Raw genomic sequence first — 11,561 nt, forward strand, 5'->3', positions numbered from 1 at the left:
TAATAGAGTGATGAGGCAATTTGGGTTGGATTAGGATATTCCTGATGATTTTTCTACTATCATGGAGTTTGCTACTTCTATTCGGCCATTCCTGCGACACAGTGCTTTTGAATTTTGGAGCAGGCGTTTTATAGCAGTCACCATTCCAGGTTCATAGAGGGAGGGTATTTGCACTGCAGCCTTGCACGGGTGCTGGCAGGCCGTGATGATTTCATTTGAGTAGGAGTTGCTAGGTAGCCGTGGGTTTTCTCTCATTCCTCCTGATGGCCTCCATGCAGTCATTTCTACCAACCCTCGGTTACTTCTTCCCATCAAGTCTATGGTGGCATATGCTAGGAAGTAGAGTCGATCTGCGATATTTGAGTGGGATGCAGAGGAGAAGGGGTGGTATTGGTATGCTGGAAATTTCCCCACGGGTTGGGAGAAGAGAGTGAAGGTGATGAACCTTCCCATACTCGCAAAGAAGGGCTCTGCGTCTTGGTCCGCCAAGCCTAAGCTTGCAAAGAAAGGTGATGACTCTTCCGAGACTTGTTCTGATATTGTCCCTTTTGAGAGTGGCCTTCCTCCCATAGGTGACATTGTCTTGGAGAGTTCTCCTCCTCCTTCTACTCGTACCCATTCTAGTAGGCGCCTTACTGCAGGCAAGTCTAGGCTTGCTGCTCCGCGGCCATCTGTTGATGCTCCTTCTTCTAGCAGGACTCGAGGCAGCAAGAAGAAGACGTCTCCACCTCCTTCATTTGCCACCACTGAGAGGAGAGTATGTTATCTCTAATTTTGCTTCTTCTCTACTTTTTCTTATTCATAGGATCTTCCTATGGCTAGCCCCATATGCATGTTTACTTATTTCCCTCCATATTGTCCCATCTTTTTTGCAGTCTAAGCATAAGGAGGATACTTCTGCCACTCACCCCATCTTGCTTGACGAACTTGAGTTGGAGGTATGCCTTTCCCATTCACATGTATTCCCATTGCCATGTGTTATTATGTGCCCCATGTCTTTCTCTCCTCTTTTCTATATTGATAACGCCTTAAAATGTATACTTGTTGTGTATTTATGTGGACGTTATCTCCTTATTACTATGTATAATTTGTATAATTAAGTCATGATTCACATTAGTATCTATTATTTATCTTTACATAATTTCTTGAATAAGATGCCATTTATTGTGTGTAATTTTCTACTTTCAGGAAATTATGTGAGAAAGATGAGTTTACAGGAATTTGTGAGAGCATGGAGGCCAAACTAGAATTAAGTGGAGCTAAAGGACCATGCTTAAATATCTAAGGAGGAGTAGCTAGAGTCCTTGGATTGTCTACCATGATTGGAAGCTTCAAATAAGGAAAGAAATCAAAGAGGCAGAATTTGAAAAGGAAAAATCTAATCTGAGCACCGATCAGTATTTTGAGCGTATCTCTCTCTTCAAAATTCCAATTGATACAAAACTATATGGGTTGGAATCATAACTTAAATATCTACAACTTTCCAGTTTTGAGTTTTTCAAAATTCTCAAGTTTTGAAGGCAGAAATTAACTCACAAGTTACCACTGTAAACTTGGACGAAAATTAAAATAGTAAAAGTTTTATTTTCTTTGGACACTTTTGACATTAGGGTTTGGAAGGGAGGCTGTGTAGAACGAATTTTGGAGAGAAAACCTTGTATTTTTCTTTCTCTAATGGAAGCCTAAACTCTTTGCTAGGGCTAGGGGTTATGTTTCTTTTATACGGTATGAATATTCAATGTGATTCTTTCTAGGATTTTATCAACGACATATTTGATTGTTCAATTAGATTTCTTTTGATGTATTAGTTCTTCCATGCTTTCAATAAGTTCAATCATGTTTTTCTTATTGTTTAGATAAATTTCTAATAGTTTCAAATTGAAATCAAGTTCTAAAGTGAATGAATTTTTTTTGAAAACTTTTCTAACCGCATTATTAATCGAGGTTATCATGCGTTCTTGAATTGTCTCAGTTCAACCAAATCATAAGTTTTTAATTGTATAAGAACAATCAATTATGAAATATATATTTTCTTAGATCACAAAGAATTTCATATCGATATAAGAAAACACCCCGATGCCCTAGTGCTTACATTATTGATTTAAATTAGTTTTTATTATTATTCTTGTTAACAGTCCCCAAGCAAAATTATTTTTCTTCTTCACCCAAATTGTTATTTAATTATATTGTCTTTGAATTTACCCTGCTCCTTGTGGTTCGACTTTGGTACTCCTAGAATTATATTGCTACGATCTCCTGCACTTGGGAGTGGGCAAGCATGTCTATATATATATATGCATCACCATTTATCATGCATTCTTTTCTTCTGCGCTTCTCTTTTATTTTGTGTTTTTTAGGCTAACCTCGAGCCCATGTCTATTTATCACCCCATGATTGAGGAGGTCTCTGCTGCTATGGGCACACCCATGGAGGGTCTCTTTGATGGGACTGATGTGGTGACTGAGGCCATGGCCTCTGCTTCTGTTGCTGCACAGGGAGTTCCTGTTGAGACCCCCATCCTTTTAGTCGAGCCTAGACCTATAGAGGAGGGTACCCAGACCGAGAGGGTCAGTGAGTTTGCTCCCATTCCTACTGAGACCCCTACTCCTCATAAGGGAGTTACTCTTGTGGTTGCTTCTTTGAATGAGAGTGCTTCCTCTCCTACGCCCCTTGTTATTTCAACCAGTGATCATTTGCGGCTTTATCTCAGGTTGTAAAGGATGGTTCTTCTCTGGTGGTCACTCTTTCATCCATTCCTAATTCTGCCACTTGTGGGCCCGATGCAGATTTGTCTTCTGATGAGGGATCTAAGGAGGTTCTTGAAAATTCAGATGATGAGCCTACCATGAAGAAGAGGGTCTCAGATTTTGACAAGGAGGACAGTGGTGAGCATGAGATCAAGGCTATAGGTACGTATTCCTTGCACTTGTTAGGCTTTCTTTCCCATCCTTTATCATTGCCATCTCTTTTTATTTATTTATTTATTTTTTATATGTACATGACTTTCTGATGCAATCTTTGATTATTCTGCCTGTTCATTCCCTTTTCCACAAATATTCCTGAGGAGCCTGAAACTGCAGCAGACATCGCAATGCCTACAGCCCCCATTCTTGCCACACTTGCAGTTTCTGTTTCTGCCACACCTACAGCTCCTATTTCTGCCATAACGAAAGCCCCCATTTCTACAGGTCTTGGTATGTTTTCTTTCTTCCATCTCCTTCCTTATCTTTGTCATGGATTCGTTCCCCTCATTTCATCCATTCCTTTTGCTGCATTCCATATATTCTTTTAGGTCTGATTCTTACTGGTGTGGCTGCACCTTCTCAGTTTGAGATGGGTAGCAGATCTGCTATAGTTCAAGATCTCATGAGCGAGGCTACGACTTTCTTCACCTGTTTTGACCAGCCCGAGGTTTATGATCTTGATCTTGCAGACTTCTGGGGTGTTGGGTCTCCTTATGTTGATTTCTATGGCTTCAAGGTTCTTGGGGAGTGCACTTCTCATTTGGAGGCATTCTACAGGAGCTGTGGAGACTTCATGCAGGGGTATCTTCTTGGCCGTTCTGCGAGGGAGCATTTCTTGAAGTTGTTGGGAAGCGTGATGAATGATATTGAGCACAACTTCATTGATACTGTTTCTACCGAGAGGATCTTGTAGTGGAGGGCTGTAGTTCAAGGGTTGATTAGAGTGGGCTTTGTCGTGGAGTTCATGTTGGACCATTTGCATGAGATTGCTCGAGCCTTCTTCATGAAGAAGGTTCAGCCTGTTGTGGATGCTATAGACACGTGCATTGAGGCATTGAAGAAGGAGGTGGCAGATTTCAAGGTACGTCGCGAGTGCCTACTTTTTGGTGTTGTCGGACCCAGCCGCTTTGGAGATCAGACCCTCATTCCGGACTTTGATGAGATTATGCAGTTCCTCCTTTTGTTTTCTTTCCCCTTACTCCCCTATCTAGCACACTTTTTATATTCTACAGTACTTATTTGGCAAGTCTAACATGACTTCTATAGTTTGGGTTTGTAAACTATAATACTACATTTGCTACAAGTATTGCTATGACTATGATACAATGTGTTTTCTTTTGCTAATACTTCATAGTTTTTCATTACATTCTAAATAAAATCATGCTACAACATTTTCTTGTGACATGGTCACTTGGAGGAAAGGAAAAAAAAGTAACTAACTAAACAAAAAAAAGGGACGACTACACGCTGTCTTTCTTTTTCAAGCATAATATCATTTTAACCATTTGTCATTGATGGGGTCCATTAGATCTTTGCCATCCATCTAAGCCAAACGATAATACCCACTTGCATGTGCTTTTCTTATCACAAAGGGTCCCTTCCATTTTGGTGAGAATTTAGATGGTTCTACCATACTTTTCCTAACGTGGTCTACTGCCTTTAGTACAAGTTGCCTTTCTACAAACACTCTCTCTCTAGTCATCCTGCCATAGGCTTCAGTCATTCTTTGTTTGTGTTTACGGTTGTGTTCTTGAGCCTCTTCCCTTTTCTCATCCATACCCTCTAGGTCTTCATACCTTTCTGCCGCAAAAATTTCCTTCTTCTTTTCTTTCTTTTGCACTTGCACGACTCTTAAAGAGGGAGTCATTACTTCAGCTGGGCTCATCATCTCCATCCCGTAGACAAAAGAGAAGGGCGAAAACCTTGTGGCTGACTTTGGTGAGTTTCGGTAAGCCCAAAGGGCGTCTCGCAGGTGCTTTTCCCATCCCCCATTATATTCCTGGTTCATCTTGCTAATAATCTTTATGAAAGTCTTGTTCGTCGCCTCTGCCTGCCCATTCCCTTGAGGGTAATAGGGCGATGACAGGTGGTCCTTGATCTGGTAGAACTCTAGCATTTTTCTCACCTCACTATTGACAAAGGGCGGCCATTGTCACTAATGATTTTGTGAGGTACTTCGAACCGAACAATTATGTTTTCTTTGATAAAATTTGCCACTGCCCCTCTTGTGGCTTTATGGAGTGGTATTGCTTTCGTCCACTTGGTAAAGTACTTCGTAGCCACTAGGATCCATATGTACCCACTTGATGGTGGATTAACTGGTCCCACCAAATTAAGCCCCTAAGTGTGGAAGGGCCATGAGGTGACCATGCTATTCAAGTTTTGTGGGTGATTTTGAATCAAGTTGGCTTGTACTTGGCAGTTGTGGCATTTCTTTACAAATTTTGTTGTGTCTCTTTTCATAGTGAGCCAGTAATAACCCATCTGTAGTAGGCATCTGTACAACTTTTTCTTTTCTTGGTGCTCCCCGCATTCTCCTGCATGTACCTCCTTTATCATTTCCCTTGTTTCTTCGAGGCCCAAACATCATAACAGGTCTCCATCGTACCCTTTCTTGAAAAGGACCCCGTTGTGCAAAAAGTAGCATATTGTCAACCTTTTAAGCTTATATCTTTCACTATGTTTCTGTGGTAGGATGCTCTCTGTCAGGTATTGCACAAACGGGTTTCTCCAATCCTCGCTGATGAAGACAGCATAGCTTTCCTCCTTGTCTGCTACAAGCTGATAGGCTTCCCATTGGGTCTAGACTTGGTTCGCATCCTTACCCATGCTTGGCCAATAGAAACCTAACCTTTGGAGTCTGCGATAAAGGCTGACTTCTCCGCAGAACCTGCAGGTTTTATCATGTACTTCCCTCAACTTTCTTTGGGCCTCCTCTTGCCCCACACATCTCAATAGGATTCCTCCCAACATTTTGCGATATAATTCTCCTTTCATCAGGGTGTAGTCTTTCAATGCTTTCAATTCTGCCATATCTTCTTCTTTCATCAAGGCTTCCTTTATGGGAATCCTCCAATCCTCTTTGCATCTTTCTTCCTAGAATCTCTCCTTTAACATTTCAATAATGGACTCCTTTTGTTTGTTGACTTCTACTCTAGTGCTGCTTCCTTCAAATGTTATTTGTAATCCCAATGCTACCAACGCGTCCATGTACCGATTTTCACTTCTCAGAGCATACTCTATTTCAAATGTTGAGAACTTTTCCTTTATCTTCTGGGCCATTGTCCTGTACGGGGCTAAGCTGGGCTCTTTTAGAAAGAAGCTTCCTTTGGTCTGGTAGACCACTAGGTTGGAATCACCTATCACCTTCAAATATTTGACCCCCATTTCGAGGGCTGTAGCTAGCCCGATGAGATAAGCCTTATATTTTGCGGTATTGTTTGAGCAAGGAAATTCCAACTTGAACGAAAGCGCCACGACCTCGTCCCCTTCATGCTATTGGACTATTCTTGTACCTCTTGAGTGGGCAGTTGAGGATCCATCAAACTTCATTACCATTTATTCTCTGACTACTTTTGCCATGGCTACTTCCCCTGGAACCTCGTCGACTAGCGGGAATTCCTCTTCTTCTAGGAATTGTGCCAATAAGTTTGCTATAGCTTGGCTTTTACTGCTTTGGGCATTCCCGCCTTCAAATCATACTGTGACAACTATAATAACCACTAGGATATCCTTCCAGAGGATTGGCTGCCGCAACAAAGCCTTGATTAATTAAGACTTCATCATCAACCATACCTCGTAGGCTAGGAAGTAATGGCATTGCCTTTGTGAAGCATAGACTATTTACAAGCATGCTTTTTCTGCCCTGGGATAGGGAGTCTCCGCATCTTTTAGAGCGCAACTGATGTAGAAGACTGGTTGCTTAGCATCGCTTCCATCTTCTTGGGCGATCAACGCGCCTATGGCATACAAGTTGGTGGCTAAGTAGAGTAGTAGCAGCCTTTTGCGGATTGGGGCTTGCACTGTAGGAAGGTTCGTCATAATTTACTGTAACCTTCTAAAGGCTATCTGCTGTGCCTCTCCCCATTCGAAGCTTTACCCCTTCTTGAGTAACTTGGTGAAGGCCGAGGTGATTGATGCTAAACCAAGGATGAACCTTTGAATGTACGAAACTTTCCCCAGAAAACTCTTCAGTTCCTTCACCGTGGCAGGTGGCTTCATGGTTGCTATGGTTGTGGCTTTAGCTGGGTCCACATCTATTCCTCTACTGTGGAACAGGAAACCCAAAAATTTCCCAGAAGATACTCTAAAGGCACACTTAAGGGGATTCATTCTCAACTTGAAAGTCTGGCATCTTTCAAACACCTTCCTCAATATTTGGACATGATCTTCTCGCCTTTTTGACTTCATAACTATGTTGTCTACATAGTCTTCCAACTCATAGTGCATCATGTCGTGGAATATGGCCATCATGGTACGTTGGTAAGTTGTGCTTGCAATGTTCAACCGGAAAGGCATCATAGTATAGTAGAAATTTCTTATGAGTGTCCTAAAAGTGATTTTCTCCGCATCCTTTAGCGCCATTTCAATCTAATTGTATCCGCTGAATTCGTCCATGAAAGAGAATAGGACATTTCCTGCTGTAGAGTCTATCAATAGGTCTATGTTTGGCAGTGAGAATTCATTTTTTGGGCAGGCCTTGTTGAGATTTTTGAAGTCTACACAACACCTTATCTACCCATTCTTCTTCTTTACTAGCACAATTTTGGACAACCAGTGTCGATGATGGATGGGTTTAATGAAACCCACGGCCGGTAACTTCTTCACCTCCTTTACTATTTGCTTTTCTATTTTAGTGTGGAACACTCTGGCAGGTTGAGCCACTGGCTTAGCCTTGGGATCCATGTTTAGCGTATGCACCACTAGTCCAAGATCTAACCCGGGCATCTCGCTATAATCCCATGTGAAAACATCCTTGAATTCTTTCAACAACACTACTAATTCTGACTTTTCTTCCTCTAATAATTTTGAACTAATTGAGATGGGCTTTGGCTCTTGTGGATTAGTTCCCAAGTCAACTGCTTCCAATCTTTCTTCTACTGCTACCTGTATGTCCTTTTCTACTGTAATTCCCTCCTCTTCCTTTGTATTACTTTCTTCTTCCGAACTTTCTTGAGCCATGTAGCATACCAAACTTTAATGCTGCGGTTCTTGCCTGGGGCCCCCTTGCGTATCGCATGTGGGCCATGTGCACCTTCATAACTTGTAGACGATTCTGCCATTAGGGGTTCGAACCTTAACACATTGCGGTGCATCGTCTGATTCCAAAATGGGCGCTTCTTTCCTTTTCTTTTTCTTCATTAATAGTCTCCTTAGATCAGGCTCTGGGTCATCTTGAGTGTCTTCCCACCTAGGCACGAAGGTGCCCTGCAGTTTTGATACTAAGCTTTCCCCAGATGGTGTCCACTTATCGTAAAACATAGTTTCTACCAGATGAGCCTCTGGTGGTTCGAAGGGTGACGAATTTGCCGCTATTTGTATCATTCTGCCATTCAACCTTCCTTTTACACACTGATGATAAGTGGATGGGACTAGTTGATGCTTGTGCAACCACGGTCTTCCCAATAGCATGTGGTATAAGACCTCCATTTTTACCACGTGGAAGCGGGCCAAAGAGGCTATTGGTCCCACTTTCAACCACAACTGAATGTGGCCTGCGGTATATTCACCTCTTCCCTCAAATCCTGTATTGGGCATTCTTGAATCTTTCTTTCTGAAATTCCTGCTGCTTGTAAGGTACTCAGTGGTATGAGGTTTACCGAAGCGCTTGTATCCACCAAGGCTCTCTTGATGGGGATTTGATATATAGATGCTGCTAAGTAAAGGGGCATCCTATGATCTGAGTACCCGACTTCCATATCTTCAACATTGAAGGTGATCTCATTGCCTTCTGTAAGAGGGCCTTGTCATCTGTGACTTCTGCTATCAAGCATTCTATTCCTGCCCCAGAGGCAATGCTCACCAAGGCCTCTGTGGCTATCATTCGCTCATTTATTGTGACCCCCAATTGATTAAACAAGTTCTTGAACCTAGAACTTTTTTGCAAGGTGGTAATCGCTGCAGCAGGAAGGGCCAACCTTTCCTCCTCGTCTTCCCCTAGATCTGTGCAAAGGACAACTATTGCTATACCCTTCCCCTTGTGGTTCGGGAGTGGGTTTCTTTGGACTTCTGGCTAGGACAACTCTAGAGTCCTTTATTTGATTCTTCAGTGCACCAGTCTACAGAGTGCCTAGCATTATGTAGTAGGATGTTGCACAAAGTTGTGCAAGCGGCAGAAACGTGGGTTTCCGCTCTTCTTCGGTGGGCTCTCTAGAGACCTGGTTAGACTTAAAGACTCCATTTGCTATCCATTTATCTAGGAGCACATCTAGCTCCTTCGGGGTACATGGTAGCGGTGGTGGGGTATCGTACTCCCTCCCGTCAGACTTCCTTTTTCTTTTACCAGTGGATACTACTATAGCTTGTGGACTGTTTCTCTTGTTGGAACTTGGTCTCACCGATTGAGTCGTCTTTTTGGCTTTTTGCAACAACTGTGCGAATTGGGAGATTTCTAGATTCTCTAGAACAGCTCTATGCTCCCTGATCATGTTTCCCATACACATTTCTACTAACGTCTTTTCTTCACAATGGTCATAGCAATCAAGTGCTATGTCTCTGAACCTTTTGATGTATTCCATCAAATCTTCGCTGCTTCTTTGCTTAGTTGCTTGCAAGGTTGCGAGCGTTACTGTCTCTTCTCCGTGAAAGTATTTAGTGCAAAATACATCCACCTTGTTATCCCATGTTGGGATTGACCATGGTTTCAGACCGGTGTATCAGGTGTACACATGGTCACACAGTGATTTGAAAAATTCTTGAAGACACAGGTCCTCGTCTGTCGCGTAAGGGCCAAGAGTATCAATGAACTTGCTTACATGCTCGACAACACTTCCCTTTCTACCATCGTATTGTGCAAAAACTCGTGGCTCATACCTCTCGAGATATGGTTTGTTGAGTATTCTCAGTGGGTAAGGAGGTCTTTGTGTGTAAAACCTTTCCTTAGGTGCTTTAGCCCTTTCTTGATCTAGGAGCGTTGCAACTTTGGCCATAGTGATGAAATCTATTTTGTATTCTGCGGAGCACCTCCAACTGGGGTCTCTTACTTGTTTGCTGCATGCTCTGGGTCATGCTAGCTTCCTTTTTCCTTCATCTTAGTCGATTTTATTTGACGGATTTCTTCCAACATCTGCTGTTGTGAATGTTGTAATGATTGCAACACCTCAATAAAAGCGTTGGCATTGTCAGTGGGAACTCTCTACTGTTGTTGAGGTTGAGCCCCTGCTCTACTGACACCTTCCACCTGGTTGGGTTGGTGCTGGTAGGACGTTGTTGGCCTTGACTTTGCTTATGAGGGCATGGTACTCATGTTTTGCGTTGTTTTTGATCTTAGGGGCATAGCTTGCGAGGGTTTTGGTCTACTATCCCTGTCTTTTCCCCAACTTCCCAACGGAGTTGCCAATTTAAATGTGGTGGGCCTTTTTAGCAACTGTAGATTGGGCTGTCTCTTGCCATGTTATGACCCAATGGTTCTAGGTAGGAGAGTCAGGATTGACTTGACTGCAACACACCCCAAGCCAGCTTGTGTAAAAACTAGAGCGCCTTTGCTAAAACTTTGGTCACATGTCCATGGCAAAGGAAACTGTTACAAAAAAGTTATGGCAAGCAGGTATAATATGACAATAATAAAAAGAATATGCTTACTGTTAGCTAGAAAATGGAAAATACTAAATCATGATCTTAATAAAGGAAGAAGTAATGCGGCGATATAAATGCAACATGAATATGACGATAACAATAAAAAAAAAGGAAATCACAATAATGCTTGATAAATAAAATAAAGGAAGAATGATCAGTCTGCCATGCTTGATTTCTTTAGGGAGTAAAGTCCAGGAAGGGAACCACTTTTCAATGTGGGCAACCTCATACGGAAATCCCGCCACGAAAATTACCCACTTTAACAGAATGGGCCTGAATGACTTATCCTCAAATTTCTTAATTCTCACTAGATGGTAGGCTTTTAAAGGGAGAGAAGGGAATAGCCTATTGGTGCATGCCCACTATTGTACTCTTGCTTACTCTCCGTTTTTTCTCTCTAATTTCTTTTTCTTTTCTAAGTTTTGTACTCTATCTTTCACTCCCTTTCTTGTTTCTTTTTCTCTCTGTTCTCTTTTACTCTCTTTTGTTGTCTTCTATTGCTATGTTATTTTTCCTATGCACGGCTGAGGCCCCTTTTATACTGTCTACAGTGACGATTTTTTACTATTTTTCCCTTTAACCGCTTTTGTCTTGGTGTGGGTGTCCTTCCAAGCCCACCCACTAGTCTGCCAGCTACCCAAACATCACCACTTACCTATGATGGCTGTGCCACATCCTATTCCCAGATAAAGAGTTTTATTTTGTTTGCTTGCTCACCGTGGCATTCCCATCCGGATAAGGGTGGGCATTCTCTCTCACTATCCCTCATGACATGCAACTAGTGATTACAACTCATCTTTCCCTCTTTTGAGTAATATGTTATCCCAGTAGGACATTTTCCCTAAAAAAGTATGAGTGAGACCCCAGAATAGGCTCCCCCTTTCTCCCCACTGCTAGATCGTACCCTCTCTTACCTCTGACCCATGGCTCACCACTTCTGTATTGGCTGGGTACAAGTTGGTGGTACCTGAGCCTTATGTGTGCTCCACATCCATGTGTGTCCATGGCTTGTCTGCTGTTCAT

The 11,561-nt window shown here is 42.3% G+C and overlaps 1 protein-coding gene across 1 annotated transcript; it reads right to left on the reverse strand.

Annotated features, from left to right (window-relative positions):
• Positions 1 to 4,287: 4,287 nt before the first annotated feature.
• Positions 4,288 to 4,860, reverse strand: LOC142634897 (uncharacterized). The gene has a single exon (XM_075809141.1). The coding sequence runs from the start codon at positions 4,858 to 4,860 to the stop codon at positions 4,288 to 4,290; it is 573 nt and encodes a 190-aa protein (XP_075665256.1).
• Between the last annotated feature and the right edge of the window lie 6,701 nt (positions 4,861 to 11,561).

The sequence above is a fragment of the Castanea sativa genome, chromosome 5, assembly GCF_040712315.1.
Source record: "Castanea sativa cultivar Marrone di Chiusa Pesio chromosome 5, ASM4071231v1".
Classification (NCBI taxonomy): Eukaryota; Viridiplantae; Streptophyta; class Magnoliopsida; order Fagales; family Fagaceae; genus Castanea; species Castanea sativa.